Genomic DNA, 19855 nt, shown 5'->3' with positions numbered 1-19855 from the left:
TCTCATTTTAATGCTACACGTGAAGCAGGAATCTTGGTATTCAAACCACAGTTATCAGGACTGGCCCAAGGCATTTTGCTTCCTGAGGCAAAGGACAAGATGGTGCCTCTTCCTCTTCCACATACAGAAACCAGCTGGACTGGCAGCTGATCTTACTTCAACTGTATGACTGTATATCACCCTCCACTGTGCCTGAGGCAGCAGGCCAGGTTAGGGAGACAGTTTAATTTATACAGTTCTCTCCTCCAACAGAGGGGGAATGTCTGCTTTGAAGTTGTTTTGTTTAACAACGAACCAGTGTTCATTTAAAATCAGGATTCCTGGTTTGCACATGATGCTAAAATGAGATTATTTGAAACAGAAATTTATGCCAGTAGAAATCCTCATCCCAGCCATGAGGTGCTAGGGGAAGAAGGGAGTGCACAACCTGAATGCTTTGCTTGGGCTTGTTTACTGTTTACTGTTACCTGCAAACCAGCCATTGCTTGGGTGGGTCAGACAAATAATTTATCCTGGATTAGACAGTTTATTTTTTATCTATTTAATTCATAAAATTTATATACTGCTAAATAGCAGAAAAAATATCCAATACAAAAAAATTCAATACAAAAAAGATAAAACAATAAAATAATCACTTTGAAAATTGCAACCATAATTTAAAACATACAGGTTAATACCGCAATAAAAGAGACTGAAACCAATTAAAAATCCTACAAACTTTCTAAACATCTAAACAATGACTGTCAACAGATGCTACTGAAGATATGCAACTGCTTTGCAGTTATGTTAACTCATGACTGTGTGTATTATGCTTATACGTACAATGTTAATTCATGACTGTTTGTATTGGGCTTCTATTGGGCATTAGACCATACATAATTTGAATTCTACCATAGAACCTACAACAGAGAAAGCTGCTTATACTGAGTCAGACCATTGGTCCATCTAGCTCAGTATTGTCCACAGTTATGACTGGCAGCTGCTCCCCAGTTTTTCAGAATGGAACTTTTCCCTAGCCCTACTTAGAGAAGCTGGAGATTAAAACTGGGACCTTTTGTATGAAAAACAGATGCTTTGCCGCTGATTTGTGGCCCTTCTCTTCAATTGCTCACCAAGAACCTTAGCTTTTAATTTATTAATTTTTATAGACTTCTGAGTTTCAGGAAAAACTTTGGAAGTGTCTTGGAAATGTCTGATGAGAGCTTAGAATGCAATGGATGTTTTAAACAGGGCTTTATAAGAACAGAGCTGCCCTTCTGCTCCTTGATCCCCTGTCTTCTTCAGATTAATGTTGCTCTTCTTTCTTTGCCCTGTGCCACAACCTTTCCATTGCTTACAACTTCTGAATGCAACAAAGCTCCATGTTATACAACAAGATTTACTTAATGCAGATTAATTGAGCAATCTGAATGCCTAATTTGCCATGCCAGGGGGGATTGGGCTGGATCCCCTGAGGATTGCTGTCACGTAATGGCAATGGGTTTATTCCAGGCCTTTTTGCTGTGCCAGACATGAAGGTGGTGCAATGAAGAGGCATTTCACCACCAGCAGCTTTTGACCTGGCGAGTGCAAACGGCAGGGCTGTGCTTGTGCTGCTGCTGCTGGCCAGGGCTGAAGACTGTAGCCTAAGTCCTACATTGTGTGCAACCTATTTGTAAAACACAATTTCTCCATGAACATGTGAAATGTGATTGATCCATTGATTAAATTTATAAGCCCACCCTTCACTAAGCATTGTCAGCCTTGTTTGAAGTAGGGAGGGGGTCTTCGCTTCACTTGCCCCCCCCCATTTGCATTTTACAATGAAAGCCATTGAAACCAGAATCTATTTGATGGTCTTCTCCCATAATTTAGGACATCTTTGGAAATTCCACCCCCATATTGTTCAGGGTGAAATTAAAGTGTGTGCACTAGACTAATAGGTAAACCGGTTTGGAGAGTGGCTGCTCAGATGGCTCCACCTGGTTCCTATGGCAGTGTTTTGTGTGTCTTCCACCTCCCCCCACCCCCCCACTCCAAACAACCTTTACTGGAAAGCATATGGAAAGGAGAGCAGCCGACCTTTGGCACATTTATTGACACTCCCAGAGTTCATACTGCAACTCTACAATCTTTCCCTGAGATTATTAAAAATTAATTGATCACTTTTATATCCCCCCACGGTGCCCGACACTGTCGCTGCGAGAGGGGCCAAGGGGAGGAGGGCGTGTGCAGGCGTAGCAAACACACTGATAAATGTTAATTACTCTTTTATGGCCCTTGTCAAATTCCAAAGCAAGTCATAAATTCATTAAACTCTAACGGATTAAGCACATGCAGCTTATTTAGCCGCCATAAACAAGATCATTTGTATGTTGGTTTTTCCTTTTTTATTGCTTCAGCAGCAAAAAGGAGAAAAAATTGACTCAGGAGCTCCTGATGGGTTTGAAAAGTTGGGCAGTTAATATCCTGCTGCTATTGTCTCTTATTATTTTGTATACATATGGCTATGTACATTTGATATTTGGCATGATAAATTATTACTGTCTTATTTCCAGATAACAAGAGATAATATAGTAATATACCTTTTAGAGAACCAAATTGCATTGGTGAAAATTCATTCTGGCTTTCAAGTTCTTCAGCAACAAATACATCCAATTCTTTTGCCAGTTGACATTGATCCCAGCACAAAGCATGACCACCACCTATTTTGTATCTCCCCTGTCATTACACAATGTATAGTATCAATATAATATTATGGTAGTTCTAGTAAAACATGCAGCTTTCTTTTATGAAATGGTTTCTGCTTGAATTGACCGCTTTGGAAGTATGCTCCACATTTTCCTAGGATTCAAAACAACAGTATTTTGACTCTAAGGAAATAAGATGATTTCCTAAGCTGGAGCATGCATTACCCTACTACAGTCATAAATGTTGCCCCCAGAATGTCATGAGAACCTGTTGGATAGAACACCAGTCTCACTTAATTTCATTGACCTTAGAAGAAGAGATGTTCCTAATAAGAGAAATGAAAAGCTGAGGCAAAGGCACTTGACTGAACTTGTCCATAAGACTGAAAGCTCAGGACTCATGGTTCAGTGTTATAGCCTGCACAGCTTGGTTCTGGTCTTCTAGTCAACTAGTTGACTGGGTCTTCCTTGGAGGAGAAATGGAGCACTGCAACAAAATAAGTTCAGTATACTTAAGCTCCAGCTACTGGAACAGTTGTCTCTGCAAATTCCCTGGAGTGTGGATTTTTAAGTACTGACAGGAGATACTGAAATGACAAAGGTTGCAACTTAGAGGTTCCAAAAGACAAGGGCTTGCTACTGAAAACAGCAGCTATTTGTTCAGGTCTCCCCTCCTCCTTAACATCTGGTACAGCTTATCCTGTGTCCTCCTGATATCATTATGCTGCATTTTCCTGTCCCAGTTCTACACGCTTCTGCCACTGGTAGAACATTGGGACATGAGCAAAGTTACATTACACATTATGGAAACAGAGTCGACACAGGGCTGCTATTTTCAGAAGCAGACTTTTGTTCTTCCAGAATGTGTTGTTCTGCTCTGAAATGTGACCATTCAAGTCACAGGGAGACTTGGATCAAGCCTCAGCTGATCCTCCTTGACACAAAAGTCAGCGGTGAGTCTAATTAGCACGCCACATTATAGAAATGTATGTGAAAAGTTCTAATATTCATGCCCAAAATCACCATGCTTTTTCAAGGCTGGCAAAGAGCCCTTATTTTGCATGCCTCAAAGTCTCAACCCCCCAAAACAGTATGGTTGCCTGGAGTTGCAAACACCTTTGATTCTGTGCATGGCTGCCCCATGTGGTGAGCTATCAGAACTGCAGCTTTTAACATCTACATGGCAAAGTATTCTTAGGATTTAGACTGGCCCTATCCACCAAGGCTGGCCATTGTGTCCTAAGAAGGGCTCTCAAAGTCTTCCTGCTTGGCTTGGGCATTACTTGAGTAGCAAGCTCTTTCTGGCTCTCTTTCTTTTAGGTGTTCCTCAGCCCTTACTCCTTGGTTCAGCTCTTGGCCCTCAGTTAACCTATAACGGATCAGCTTTGACAGATCAATCTTAATTTAATTTTTTTACTGCAACAAAACATTATAGAACACATACAGGAATCTATTTTGCAAGACTGCAGATGTCAGTCAAAATGGTCAAAGTGCTGTCTTAGATAGACAGGACCACAACAGCCTATCGTTACAACAAGTGAGATCTGGGGTGGTATAGTGGCTAAAAGACTGGGGTTGCCATCCTAACCCACTTATCTGGGAGCAGATGCCAATGAATTCAATATGACTTGCTTTTGATTTAGATATGGTTAGGGCTGTGCTGTGTGTGACTAATCAGAAAATTTTCAGTTCAAATCTCACTTTCCCCATGAACTGACTTGATTGCATTAGGCGAGTGATTCCCCCCTGCCCCCCATTTTCTGCAGCCATCCATCTCCAATATAGGAATGATGATAGCATTGAGCATTACAAGGTTGTTGTCTACAGCAAGATAATGTATGCCAATCAAGTGCTTTGAACATCATAAAATGTCCAAAGCACATAAACACCCCTTGCTTTCTGCTTAATTATAATAAGTAGAACCCCAAAACTTCCACTGGGACAAATTTGACACCACTGTTTTCTCCTCAGTTAAAAAAAGGCCACTAATAAGCATCCAGATATGGCATTGGTCCTGGTCCTACCCATTGGTGCATTGGAATATCTGTGGGGCTCCCCTTGCCTCGAGACATAAAAATCTGCCCCCATGTTTGATGGATTTATGAGCACAGGGGTGGGCAGTCAGGGGTTAATGGAAGAACTGTGCCCTGTGCTCAGCGGTAGCTAACAGCCACTAGCTAATAACTTTATGGCTTCAAAGCAAGGCATTTATCATGCTGAAGTTTGTTTATGCACTAGTTATACAGCACATTATGGCAGATCTAAGTTGGACTGATAAATTCTAAATGACAAGCAAGGCTACTGAATGGGGCTTGCCGAGTCCAAAAGACCAGTAGCTTTTTCCTGAACTCTGCTTCCAAGATAAGAATGTTTTCCCTCTCTATTGTTTAGTGTGCACAAAAGTGCATAAATTTGATGTAAAAGAAGACATGGATAATGTCCAAGACTTTTGCAAACCTCCCACCTTGTGAACAAGAGCTAGCACACTCATTTTCTGCAGTACAGAAGTGGAATTATGTGGCCAGAATAAGTACAAATCAGGCACAATTGTCCCCCCCCCAAAAAAAGTCTCTTATTTATGTCATTTAATCTATGTGGACGAGGGGTTGGGACCAGCCATCAGGAATGTTTGCAAAGAGCAAGTGTTGAACTCTAAGCCCTTATCACAAAGCATTCCCTAAAGAACCCTTTGGAATTTTGAGCTGGCACTGGCACTTTTTGCATATTTTCAGTTTTCCTATCAGCATGCTGACTATAAATTAAAATCAAACCTGAAATTCCTGTTCCATAAGTGTTAATTCCAAGTATGATTTTGCTTTGCAAGGAGCAATTCTTGCAGAATGGAATATCTGTGGAATGCTGAAGGAAAAATGTTGGCATATTCTATTTTGGTGGAGACATTCTACATACTGCATTATGACAAACCTAGGATTGCAACCCAGTGTACACTTTATGTACACTGTACATATATGCTGTAAGCCAAGAGTAGCCAACATGGTACCCTCCATACATTGTTGTATTCCAGTTCTTGCCAACCCTAGCTAGCATGGCCAGTGATCAGGGATGATGGGGTATAATCCAGTCTCTGGAGGATGTTGGAACTCTGGGGTGCAACTCAGCTTGCTGAGAGGGGTTTGCATGGTGTTAAAACAGAAACAGAAGGGAATCTCCAAATTCCCGCACTGTCTCACTGCTCTTTGCCTGTGTTGAGTATATATTTGATCTTAGACTGATATTCCTAGGTTGCAGCTTTCACTTCTGGTCTCCCCTTCACTTCTCTTTTGGATCCTTTTGGGAGAGGTCACCCTTGCTTTGTCTGCCAAGCACAAAGAGGACATCGTGTAGGCTATCTCTTTTCATGTCTTAGTCTCATTGGCACATTGCATTATATGGTATGCATTTAATAAATTTCCCTGTGATGTATTTACAGAAACAAACATAGGTATAGATATACTTGTCAGTGGATTAAGTGTGGTTTATCATATAAAAGTGGAGTATAAATAAATAAAATTAATAAACTGGAATAAACACACTGGCCTCACAAGACAAGGAATGGAGATCTTGCAAGGTGGATGGAGACATGAATTCTTGGGCCCCAACAATGGAAGAGGTAAGGCACAGTAGTAGAATGCTCAACACAGGCTCTGCTTCTGTGTGGTGACTGGTACTGCAAGCAAGATCCACACTTCCACTGCGTGTGTATCCAGATTCCCACCAGTTTATGGGGTTCCCACAGTGACCCATTTGTAGATTGGTTGGATTGTGTAGTCTTCATCTATATCTATGGCAGTGTACTGATAGATGTATCCTGATCTGAAATGTTTTGTGTTAATATTTGTATACATTTGCATGTTCACCCCTGAATTGCCTGATACAGTAGTTCCTGCATGTGTGTTCCTTGGATACATAAATTTGTTCGTTCATGTGACTGGAGAGGTTTCTCTCCATAGTTGTGTATATGTGTAATGATGTGTATGGTGGGCATCTGAATTATATTGTTCTGTGAATTGTGATATGGTTACCTCCTGCTTCATGGCTGTGCACATATGTTTGTGCATGAACACATAGTCTGCTCTGACAGCGTGGTTACATTGTGTTCGTGGGTTGGTGTGCAAGTCTTTGTATGTGAGTGCCAGCCCTTGTGGGCTGTAAATCCTGCTGCCCAGCTGAGGAGGTTGAGCGGTTTATTGCTCAAGGCCAGGCCCATGAATCAGGCAGAGGTGTCGGAAGACGCATTAACTCGTAGCCTTTGCTCAGTTGCTGTGTGGTTCCAGGAGGGGCCCTGGAGGCAGCGATTAAAGGCGGCACCTTCCCCTTTCAGTTTTATGGTAAGAGGAAAGCAGTAAATTAGAGGCCCAGAGGCTTTAGGGCAGGCCTCGCCCTGACATTGCTACCTGCTGCTGCCCTGACAGCAAGCAAGTTAGGCCCAGTCCAGCCCTGGGACAGAGAGCTTTCCAGTGGACTGAGGAGCGAGATCTGTAGTGTGAGAGAGCTGATTTGTAACAACTCTCCTTGGATAACTTTGAGTTTGGGCCTGTATACAGGTGCCTTTTCCAGCACAACAAACATTTATTCTTCTTTACAGGCAAATACACATAACACACAGGCAGTGCCACAAACTCTGTGTATGGTATATAAGGCCCCAAAGTGTAGAAGTTTCATAACATGGGAATCACCCAGTTGGATTGGAAGTAGAAAAGCTGTACCTGTGAATGTTGACAAAAATTGTGACATGTCTGTGATGTTCACTTTGGAGACCAAGGACAGGGTGAGCTTAAGCAAAAGGATAACTTGAGGGCAAGTAGGTCCTATGCAATTGCTTATAGAGTGATGTCCACTTAACCACTTCAGTATCTTTAGTTCTTCCTACAAAGGACTTATTCTCATGTTGCTATTGTTGTTAATATTGTACACATATTTTATCCTCACCTGAATGTTTTCTCAAGTAATGGAAACCTGACAAGGGGTGCTTGGTCCTCGCCTCTTAGGATGGTTTGCATTCCCTGGTTTGCCAATTTCTGCATTCATTTAATGTTGAGAAGCATGGTAAGGAATATGGGAGACACAGGCATGTTGTAAGACTGAGAAAAATAACAGAAATTTACAGCCACACATTTAAGAGGTGACACCAAACTGTGTGCTTGCCTGCAGGACTGCTCGTGATAGTGTTATGCAACACAGTAGAAAGAAATCCATAGGTGATTAGTGAGTTGTGTGAGGGCATTGTTTGCTGATTGGACATTTATGGGAAATTGGAGTAAGTACAGAGAAGAGGGAAAAGGATGAAAGATGAAGAATGTTAGACATATACAGCTGAAGAAAAAAAGTTTACTTTATTTAGCTTGAAACTGACTTCCATTTAATAGAAGTTGCCTTCATTACTTAGCATGTTAAGCCTTTAGATCAGGCTTCCTGCTTGAAGAATCACTGTGGACTTTGATGCATGTCCTATGAAGAACTTGAGGACTGATTGCTTTATCGTAAAATATGATCCATTATGTGAGACACTTATTTAAGAAGAACATGATTGATTCTTTTGTCATCAAAGTTAATTTCTATGAGTCAGTGTCTTAACAAACACATGGTGACTGCTACTGTGGTGTCACAACTTGTGGCATTGGTGGTGTGGCACAAGGCAGTCTGGAATACCAGCACAACATCATGGTTCAAACAATGGCCACCTTCAACATTCACAGGGAGTTGTATCCAACACTGCAGGCATGAAGTTTTGCTCATGCACTGGGATTTCCCCTCCCTGTCTCCTTCAGTCCCCTCCCCCATCCCCAAATGTGCTCTGGGGGGTCTTCCAACCCTCTGGAGCAGATTCTGAGGGTGCATTGGGGACTGCAGGGGAGAGGAGAAGGGAATTTTTTGTTGCACAAGTAGAGCAGCAGCAGCATTAAATATGAAGCAACAGGGCTGGAACTAAAGATGCTACTAGAAGCCCAGAGCTGCTGCCACTCAGTAACTCTCCCCACTTCTTGGTAACATCCAGTATAACCTAACCTTTGACATGGTGTTATCATGTTGCCTGTTTCCCCCCTCTGTCTCCCTGACAGCCAATAATATAATGTAGGAATGGGGATATGCACAACACAATCACTTTGAGTTACATAATGTGTTACGTTAGACCAGCTTTCCCCAACCTGATGACATCCATGTGTTTTGGACTTCAGCTCCCATCAGCTACAGACAGCACAGTTGTAGTCTAAAACATCTAAAGGGCATCAGATTGGGGAAGACTGTACTAGACATTGCCAGGAAGAGGGAAGAAAGATGGAGCAGCTGCTGCTCTGTGTCTCTGATAACGTCTTCCTTGTGCATGACAGTGTGAGGTGAAATATTTGTATGGGGCTTTGCAAGTGTTCCAGTTTTGTCATCCATTTTATCAGGTTGTACCAGAGGCGTCCCTGGTGCCTGGGTATGTCTTAATACCCCTAGCACCACTGTAAGATGTCTGCCAAGGGAAATGTTTCTTTTTTTCCTTTTTGTATTGCTTGCCTTTTGGCCTAGAAAGGCAGCAGCCTCTTTTCCTCTGAAACCTTTTTATGACTCCGGGTATAATTAACTCAAGCCATAAAAAATTTTCGAATCCAAATAGATATAATTAACATTTAATGTCACCGGGTTTTTTGTGGATAGTCAAGACTATTAAGAAGTGAGTATTGATTGAAGAGGTGAAGCAGATGTTTCAGTTATTGGATCAGGACATCAGAGGGAAGAGGGAGCCAGGAGGCTGTGCTGGAGCTGATCCAGTGACACTTCTGTGCCTCCTGGAAGAGATTGGTGTGCTAGGAAAAAGGCAGAGATTTTGTAAGTATTTTGCAGAACTCCTCCTCTCTTGCACTTGGCCTCCTCCTCCTGCTGCTGCATAAGGGAAAGACAGGGGAAGCAACATCTGGCTGGTGGCAGCAGCCGCAGCAGGAGGAGGCCAAGCACAAGAGAAGAGGAACCTCCAGCCATTGAAGCTGCGCTGCTGCCACACTCGGCTCCTGCCGCTGTCCCAACATCACGTGTGCTCCATTGGCCTCCTCTCAATCTTCTGCGCAAGTAGGTCCCTCTGCCTTTGAGCATGGTTGCCTAAGACTCCTGCTGGCCAGTCTGTATGTCAAGAAAGTAAACTGCAGAGGTGCTTTTTTCTGAAGTCAAAGCTGCTTGAGGTATAAATTCAGAAATAGAAAAAAGTGAGCAGTATCTACATAGAGTCAAACTACACCCCACAAAGTTTTAGCCATATGCTTCAGTATTGCACCCAATAGTCAAGCAACTGTTTAATCCAACTGTGGTAAACCAAAACCAAGGTTATTCTGGTAAGAAGGTTCTTAGATAAGGGAAGGGGGAAATGGAATTGCTCTTTGGCAACATTGGATAGAATTGCAGATCTAGCCTACAAAATGGCTAAACTAAATATGACATGTTAGCTGTTGGGGTGCTAGCCTTTGAGGATTGGGGAACTGGAGGAAGTGGTACATTCCAGGAAGGCCTGTACAAGAACATACCTGTATTGTGTGTTTGAATTCACTTTAAATTGTCAGAAACCCTTATTTTAGTTATTAGTTACATTTCTTTCACACACACTCAGTTTTAAAAATGCTGTCAGGAAGACTTTAGAGCTGGAGGGCCCCTGTATTCCTCAAGATCCATCATAGCACCTCTTATTGGTCATGTCATAACTAAAGTGATCTTGACTGGACAGTTGCTGCTCATCTCCCACTGGCAGCTGTTTAATACCGATGAATGGTAACAACTATCTGGCATGGGCTGCCAGATATCTTTTCCCTTCCTGGTTCTTATTTAGCTCCCTAACCCCTGGCCTCAATCCTGACTGATTATGCATCTGTTTTCCCTGGTCCTGCAGCATATCTGATTTGAGCCTGACCCCTTGGGCCAAGCCTTGCCTCCTTGCTAAATCCTAGGGCTCTTTAGATGACATTCTTGGCTGATTCCCCTGCCAGACCTGCTTGGGAAGTGCCAGGCTGGGTGAGAGAGTGATGGCATGCCATATTTTGTGTGCCCCCTGATCCTGAGAGCAAGACTTCCAAGCCCTGGGATTGATTGGGGCTTCTGATGCTGACAGATGACATGAGCACAGGAACATGAGGCAGGTCAGCAGAGCAGAAACCAGCAAATGCAAAGAAACAGGCTGCATTGAGTTTAATAAATAAAAACAGTGACATGCTGTGCTAGGGCTAAGAGTAGGAGGCTAGCCCTGCACCAGCAGCTTCTGGCACCCCTCTGCAGCTGACACCAACGTACCAGCTCTGGATTCACCCCAAATGCCCTAGACAGCACAGAGCTGCCTTTCTCTGCCCACACACAAACTCTGATTGTTTGGGAGCATCTCCTGCCCTGAATGTTTTGTGTTCCTTGTACTGATCAGTGATTATCATGGTAAGGAGGAAGGAAACACTGTTGGCATCTGTGTGCTGGTATTTCTATAGAATTTATTCACCTTTGCTCACATGTTTTAAGATACTCAAATTGGTACAGCACTGTAGCTTTCTGAGTTCTTTAAGTAGCCATCTTTCATTCCTCACCTGACCATTGAAAGTAGGAGCCATTCTTGTCCAGTATCCAGAAAAATATAAAAAATGTATACCAAAAATAATGGGATTGGGCTATTACAACAGAGGACCATTTTCTACTTTTCCCACGTTGGCAAGACCATCTGGGTGGACATTTTAGCCAATATAAGGGCCTCCTCAGATCTTCTTCCTCCCCTAATAATAATAATTTATTATTATTTATACCCTGCCCATCTGGCTAGGTTTCCCCAGCTACTCTGGGCGGCTCCCAACAGAATTAAAAACACAATGAAACATCAAACATTTAAAACTTCCCTAAACAGGGCTGCCTTCAGATGTCTTCTAAAAGTCAGACAGGGTGGGCGCCACTACCGAGAAGGCCCTCTGCCTGGTTCACTTCTTGCAGGGAGGGAACCACCAAAAGGCCCTCGGAGCTGGACCTCAGTGTCCGGGCTGAATGATGGGGGTGGAGACAGTCCTTCAGGTATATTGGGCCAAGGCTGTTTAGGACTTTAAAGGTAAGCACCAACAGTTTGAATTGTGCTCGGAAACGTATTGGGAGCCAATGTACAAGTCTCTATGCATTTTGATGTGAAGGAATTGGAATTGCAAAGTGAAATTTTGCCTATATGGATTCCAGAACTTATTTTTTAAGGGACAACATCAAGGGGAACTTGGCAGCAGGGTGGAGACACAAGGCCTTGCATATTTTCTATGTAACCTCAGAAAAACTTCCTGGGAGGCAAAGGAGGCAGTTTCAAACTGCCCTTTTGGAAGAGGATTATAATGTGGAGAGACAAAGGGGTGGGAGGCCTCATGTGTCTCTCCCTAATCTAACATGGCAGTGTTGGTGGAGATTACAGACATGAACTTTCCCGAGGAAGCCCTCTTGGCACAAATGGACATGTAGCCACACTCGGGCAGTGTGTTGTCCACCCACACTTGGGGAGGAGAGGCAGAACTGTCCACAACATGGCAAGATATGTTGCAATTGGAGTTGAATCCTAACAATTCTAACTGATGTAATAAAGTGTCAAGTGACTGAGTATCTGGCCTTGTAGTTAACTTGATGCATTAAACTTGTGGTTTGGTCCTAGCAATCCTGTGGGCATATTTTTCCACCTAATCCTGCAGCAATCCATAAATTATGGATGAGGTTGTCCTGTGTTTGTGTGTTTAATAGAAGTTTTTCAAACTGTAAACTCTAACAGGTAGGTTTTCAGTATTTGATATTTCAGGCTGAGAAACTGGTGAGTACCCCACTTTGCACTTTTGGGATAGGGAAGGCATCACAGGGTCACTGTTGGAGAGGGATGAGGGACTCAAGGTGTTATACACCAAGCTCCTTGAGACCTCTGGCACACTTAAGTGCATGCACTGTTCTTCTGACCATTACCAGCCTGCAGACCCTTCAGAGGATTCAGCTGTCATAGTGGAGAAGACTGCCTGGATAGAAGTAGAGTCATAGCAATACATCACCATGCTACAACTCTCTGTGAAAACTGGGCAGTATCTCCCCACTTTTCTTTGGGGCAGCCTTCAAATACTTCCGTTGCCAAGGCCTTGTGGGTATCTGAAGGGGAGGCAGCTTGCATTCAGAAAGGATCATTTTGGGGGATTTGGGAACTACCTTCACCAGTGCGTCTGCATTAAGAGATGGGTTTTGCAGCATTTGCTGCTTCCAGGTAAATTCCAGTTCCAGGGTTTCATAAAGTTCCCATTGAAACTGTAGCCAGCAGCAACTGAAATCATATTGCAGCACTTCATCTAGCAATGTTGCAGTTATCTTTCAGTATATGCTTTCCCCAGCATAGAACCCTTGCATGTTATAATCGTTTTTGCTATTAACAATGCCTTATTGGCATCCCAAAGTTACCTGTAGATCTGCAGACATGGCTACACTGCCTCCCCTCTCTCTTGCAATCGGAGTCTGTCTATACTATAATATCAGCCTGTTTCTCTTTAGAGTTGGATGGAGTTTGAGAAAGTTTCAGGCAAGGGTCTCTACCTGCCTACCTGGAGTGAACCTTGGACCTTCTGCATGCAAAGCACCTGCTCTACCACTGAGCTACAACCCTTTCCTAAGATTAACTAGATTGCACTGAGTAATTCATGAAAGCCTTTTAGAGCAGTCCATTCATGTTTTCTGAATGCTCATTCTTCCTCTTCTTGCAATTGCAAACTCAGTCTTTTGGTACTTCAAAAATAACCCATGCATACAGATTTAATTTCTGCAGAAATCAATTAGCTGGAGAAAACAGGGTGGTGGGTGTGGTGAACAGGTATATAGTGCAGTGATGCAGATTCAGTTCCTCCTGCTCACCAGTCTATGTTATAATAGAGTTGGGGTGGAAAGCTGGCCAGGATGAATGTCAGCATGACAGGTGCAAATTAGTTGTAGGAAGAGTTTATCTTTTTAGGTTGTAGTCCTATATATACTTATCAGTGACATGCAGTTAATTTTTTTCATAGGGGAACAGTTAAGGCCAGAGGCACCAGCATGCAAGGGGAATGGGGGGGCACAACTTCATGCCTGTGATATTGTGAAGTCCTGACATTGTGCATATGAGCATCGCGCCTCCCTAAGCCTATCAGAAACTTGGGCTTTGCAAAGATGCCAGAGCTTTGACAGGAAGCTAGAATCCTCCTGTCTCCTTCCGAAAGCCGATGGGCTTTGGCAAGATGGCAGGACAGATCTTGGACCCATCAGAGCTTTGCACCTCCCTCCCTAGGCTGGGCAGAAGCTTCCCGGGCTTTGAGAAGGAGGCACCAGGGGAACATTTAGGGGACTAGCCTAGTTTCCTTAGTCCAATGACCGCACGGCACTGATACTTGTCTGTGAATTTCTCACTGAACTCAGTAGGACTTACGGTACTTCTGAATAGATATGCGTAGGGTTGCTCAGTTAAAAGGTTTGATGCAAAACCACTCAAAAGGAGAATATTAAATAGTGAAAGACCACAAAATAAGTTGCAGGCCGCATAACCCCCTTGTGCAAATATCAGCTGCAGCGCATGAAGAAAGCTGCCCTCTTAGATCTTTAACGCTCAGTGGTAATGGTGGGATGAGCTCCTGAAAAGACACAGGTGCAAGAACAATGATTGCACAAGTGATCTCCCAATCTGTTGACTTGGCTACACATTGACTGACGTTGAATCAATTGCTGAATAGTCCAGACCACCCTGGCCATGTAGCAAATCTTAAATTGTCCTAGAGACTTGTACCATGATAGACACAACTTGCATAGTGGAAACCACTGGTATTTTTCTCAGGATATTTCAAGTTCCCCCAATTCTGGTCCTCAAGACTGAACAGAGTACTTTTAAAACATATATATTACATATTTGACTGAACACAGTACTGTAGATGATGGCTAGCTGGGCTGCATACAAGTGCATTGACTAGTTCTTCTTTATCTTTAGATTCATTATATCCCTCTTTTTGGCCAAAGTCTTTGAAGTGGCTCACAATGAGACCATCATATAAACTACAGACAATAAAACAAAATACTTATCTTAAAACATAGTTGTTAATACCACTAATGCAACCTTAAAAGTAGGAATTGAAAAAACAATAACAAATAATTTTAATTCAGGGTTCACGAGTTAAACATCAGTCCTGTTTGACTCGGGGGGGGGGGGGGAGTGCATGCTGGAAAAGGTGAAGAGAGAAATTCCCTGAGCAAGTTTGGGGTGCCACACCTGAGAAGAACCTAAATCTTATAGCTGTCTGCTGTACACCAGACAGCAGGAACACTTAAAACAGGGTTTTCCAAAATTATATTAAAACACGGGAAGGGACATGTGGAGGATATACTCCTCCAGATAGCCAAAACCCAAACTGTTTTATTATCTCAGTTCCCACCTTATTTTGGTCGACATTTCTCATGCTTATTTTATCATGCAGCAAGCCCTTCTCTGTTGCTACTATTTAGCCATTTATTTTCCTATTTTGTATTTGAGGTTTTTGGCCTGTGTTATCATTTTCTTGGAATTTAATTTTACGTGTCCAGTACTCTCAATTTATCAAGAGGGTCTTGAATGTTAATATTTCCTTCCAAAGTGTTCATGGTCCCTTCCAGCTTTGTGTCATCGGCAACTTTGATAAGTGTGCCCTACTCTTTTATCCAAGCCATTAATAAAAAGGTTGAATAGCAACATGCTTGAGATAATCTAATTACATTACTTTGGGCTGGAATGCATTCAGGATTAGCTCTTAGCCACTGGGTCACATTCTCTTCCCTCTGCTGGATCAAGCACTTCCTTCAAACTTTGGTTTAAGCTTGCTCCCCTGAAGCCAGAGATCTGAGAGTGATAGCATAGTCTTGCATTGGTAGAAGATGCAGGATGGCGGGTGAGCTTGTGGGGCAAGGCGCCTGGGGAGCTGTTCATCTAATTCCAGGAGGAGAAGTGTGTCAGCCTGAGCAAAATTGGCTGGCTGCTGGATTTATTCATTTTCCCTTGTCTCTGCCTTGTGGCAGGTGTTATGCTAAGAGCCTTCGCCGTACAGCCATCTCGCTAAAGCCCAGGGCAGCTTAGCACTTTAAATGGTTTTGCTGCCACTGCAGTGATCCATGCTTGTCAACAATTTGAGAGCCCTGGAGAGTGTCCACACAAACAAGATGGTAGAGGAGGAGGAAGCAGCCAGCAGCAAAGCTAAAGCAGGTACAAATGCATCCAGCCTAGACATGAGGATAAGCTATTCAGCTTCTCTTATTGTATTTGAAATGTTACTTACCTATGTATGAACTGATTTATATCCTAGAAATATCTCTCATCTCTGCACAAAAGCATCTTGCATTTCTTCTTTTCCAATGGCTAAATGTTAAGCACAGAGCCAAGGTTAGGACACGTAAATGCCAACAAGCAAGTAAAATCAAGTTTGAACAATTTCTGCATTCAATGACCAGCATGGTAGGGGACAACATTTCCACTCACCCCAGTCTTTATTTACAAGGCCAGGGCAAGAAATTGTATCCAGGAAGATGATATTTCCAATTGAAAATATTACCTAGCTACATGACTGGTATGGAATATAGCCAAGCACGCAGACTCCTAAACAAAACAACCTGAGCTCTAGATGCCCAGGGTGTCTCATAAAGTTTCTGAAAAATCTAAGTCATTTACACACAGGTGTTTGATGTGGATTCCCAAGGTAGCTAGTTCACTGTATCCAGAAGGAAGTTAAATTTTGAAACAGTGATCAATACAATTAGATTGGTGTTTGGAGCACTGAAACCTGCTCCCAGAAACGGAATTGCTTCTGTGGAAGTACTGTATTAAAGGCATGTGCAGCCAGGCTGAACCAAAAGTGGTTGGCCTCTGAAGCCAGCTTGTGGTGTTCAAACAGTGTTGTAGATCTTGTTATGTGTTAGCATCAGGTGCTTTATCATTAATATTTTTATTTACTAAATATCTATACCACCCTTCGTCTGAGGATCACAGGGTGGTTTACAATATAAACACACAATAATGCATACCACAATAACAATAACACAGTACCCCCCTCAATTTAAAATGCCATAGATTGTTTAATTAGCCAAAGGTATGGGAGAAGAGGTGCATGAAAGGAGTCACAATGTGGGCTATACTTTTCTTTTCATGCTGAAAGCACACAGCTGTTTAAAGATTTTGTAGCCAGCTCCAGTTGCCCTGATATTGATGGGAGAATCATGAGACTTCAAAAACAGAGGGGGTTCTTCGGTTTTTTGTTTCCAAATCATTATCACATGAAACACCTATGCTTAATCAAAGACACTTTGAAGGAACTTTTATTTTATTGACATTTTTCTCTTAATACTCATGTTTTAAGGTGTGTGCCCTGCTCTCTTGAAAATGGTTAAATGAATGCATATTTCACTATGAAGACCATGCAGGGAGAAAAAAACAACAAAGCTACTGACCAAAAGTGCATCTGAGCAGCAAATTGGACATAAATAATCATACTCTTGACTGATCCTAGCACATGGATGACAGACAAATTAAGACCATGAAATTTTGAGGTGCATGTCAGTAAGCACTGGGTGTAACTCTTGGTCAGTGGGTTCCCTCATGGGTACAAATTGTTCTCACTGGACTAGAATCTGTGGAGCAAATGGCCAACAATCTATAAGCCACCTGGCCATTACATAGGTATCTAGGCCCTTTTCCATATTTTAATGTTTTGTTTTGCTAGTTCTGCTTGCCATCTCAGGTGGTGCTGGTGGTAAAACAATCTCCATGAGTCAAGGCAATGGTGCTGTGGCCTGCAGGATACCTAGCGTCATATTCCTCATATCTGGCAGGATTTGATATGGTTTCAGTTATCCAGCACAATGGAAAATTGTTAATCCTATGACTCTTTCCCAAGGAGAGGGAGAAATGACTTTAACAGCATTGGTGGGTTAACGGCTTGGCCTCGCTGATATGGCAAGGAGTTCAGTTCATGTTTGGTTTTAATAACCATCCCTTATTGCTAGCAAAAAAGATTCAAAGCAAACAGGCAACAGGATAGTCAGAAGCCCGGTTGCCTACAACTTTTTCTCCCAGCCCGCCCCATACATTTACCTAACGCTAATGAGATGTATTGATTGGAATGATGGGATTTGTAAAGGTCGTGGGGTGACAGTCCATAAAACCAGCTGTGCCGGATCTGCAGCATCAGGGCCGATGGGTCTGGGGGGACAGATTAAGCCTTTGCACTGCAAGAGCTGACATCAATTACCTTGCAGATGTGTGAGCAGTTATAATGTATCTTCCCATGAGGCAGTTAACTCCACAGAGGTTCCTTTCCCCTACTCAGTTCTCCAAAGCCTGTTGAGTTATCTGGTTTAATCTTAGTAAATCAGAAAGAGAGAGGGACGCAGAACTGCTTGTGCCATACCCTCTTGGGAAGTGCTGGCCCACTTACAATGCCTTTGTCATGTGCTGTGAATTCTGACTGAGTGATCAGCATAGATATGGTCCCGGAATCTAGAATGCCAGTTACCGTTTTGCATGATAGACACATGGTGTTTCTTTAAGGTCCTGGCAAGAATGCAGTGTGAACTTCAACACACACATACACATTTCACACCTGTAACAATAGATGACTTCTCCTTACCATGTGGCAGGAGATGCTTTCCCCTTGATGTTTCACTCCAGAACATGTGGAATGGTAAAAACAGTGGGCTGTGAGAAACTCTGGAACACAGTAAGGGATTGGCTTGAAGATGTTTTTGAAGACGGAACTTAAGGTAACTTAAATAACTGTCAATGCTTATCACTGCATTTGTTGTAAAACTGCCACTACCCATAAGCTCAGTTTGCATTAATCAGCACACTTTAGCCTGCATACCCTTAAGAAGGTGTTCCAAAATAAGGTATTTAAAATGCAGTTATCTCTTTTTTACTAGTATATCTCTTTTTACTAGTATATTTAAGATATTCCTGCCCTATGAAATTTCAGTCATTTGTGGTCAGCTTCTAATTTTTGCTTGTTTTTATTTTTGAAATGAAGAAATTGCTGATTAGAATCCTGACAGCTTCTCTCTAAGGGCATGTCTTTGCAGATCCCATTTTTAGATCTAGTACTCAGTTATCATCTAGTGAAAGATATCTCATTTGAATTTGCTGTCTACTACTAATCAATATTTTTTCAAGGCCTATGAATGTGTCTTACTTCCAACCCAGCTACGTTATACTACATGTTGAAAGTCGGGCAAGTATCAACAATATCTGGCCTGCCAGTCAACATAAGCCTTGTAGTTTCCTCCTTTTGGCCCACTAATTCCTGGTCTGGATTATTAGTTGTTCTTTTGATGCTATCATTCCAGACCTAGTTCAGGATTTGGTGGAAAGCCACATTCCTGTTTATGTTGATTTGAATTTGGTGCATGAAGGCAGAACTAATCCCAGTTATTTCATTATTTAGCCCTTTGTTGACTTCCACCCAAGTACTAAAATCCAAGCACTTAATCTCTACAGGTACATAGACCAGCGTATGCATCTATTCTAGTAATCACTCTCTGTTGGTGGGTAGAGATTGATACTTAGGAGGATTTCAGATCCTTACTGTTAGCAGCAGGTTTCTTATGCTGAAATGATGTATGGTATGCACATGGTCCACAATGTACCACAATGGCAGGTCTGAGGCAGAGGGAGTTATTAGCCTGATCCTTGTTGTGCTCCAATGCCATTGATGGTACTACTGCTCTTTAGTCCAGGAGGATCTTTGGTACAGCATAATTTTTTCCTCAGTACAAGCACCTTGTTACTCAAGTTGCATTATGTAGTCTTATCTAATTCTCTTACTCAAATGAGCTAGTGGTAGGTGATGTAGTTCAAGCTACGTCACCTACCACTAGTTCATTTGATCTTTGTTTTCCTTCCTTGGAACCTGGCCATGCACTTTTGGGGAGCAAAGCTGCTTGCCTCTGGCTCTTAGGGCACTTCGTTGTTGGTTTTGAACTGAACATACAATAATAAAAAATAATAAAAACTGAAAAGTGTGTTTTATCTTAATGTGCACATTTCTAAATGCATTTTATCTTAAAATATATACATTTTACACATTTTAGTACAGTTTATAAGTTGAAAACAGTATTGCAAAATTTGGAGAAGTATGAAATCTGAAATATAGTTACATTCATCCTTAGTCAAAGAGGTGTAGACTGCAGTGGAATTCATAGAAATCAAATTCTTC

The 19855-nt window shown here is 42.3% G+C and overlaps 1 protein-coding gene across 13 annotated transcripts in view; it reads left to right on the top strand.

Moving 5' to 3' along the window:
- RNF220 (ring finger protein 220) overlaps nt 1-19855 on the top strand; it is a 341456-nt gene that overhangs the window by 138069 nt on the left and 183532 nt on the right. The window contains exon 1 of one of the 13 annotated variants that reach the window (XM_083619861.1): nt 15746-15858. The exons of the other annotated variants lie outside the window; for them this stretch is intronic. Coding sequence (XP_083475987.1) covers nt 15768-15858 — 91 coding nt within the window. The 5' untranslated portion in view covers nt 15746-15767. Of the gene's footprint in view, nt 1-15745; nt 15859-19855 lie in introns of those variants that run through there. 13 annotated transcript variants of the gene reach the window in all.

Source organism: Podarcis filfolensis, assembly GCF_964270895.1.
Source record: "Podarcis filfolensis genome assembly, chromosome: 6".
NCBI lineage: Eukaryota > Metazoa > Chordata > Lepidosauria > Squamata > Lacertidae > Podarcis > Podarcis filfolensis.
This window is presented reverse-complemented; position numbering and strand designations above follow the sequence as displayed.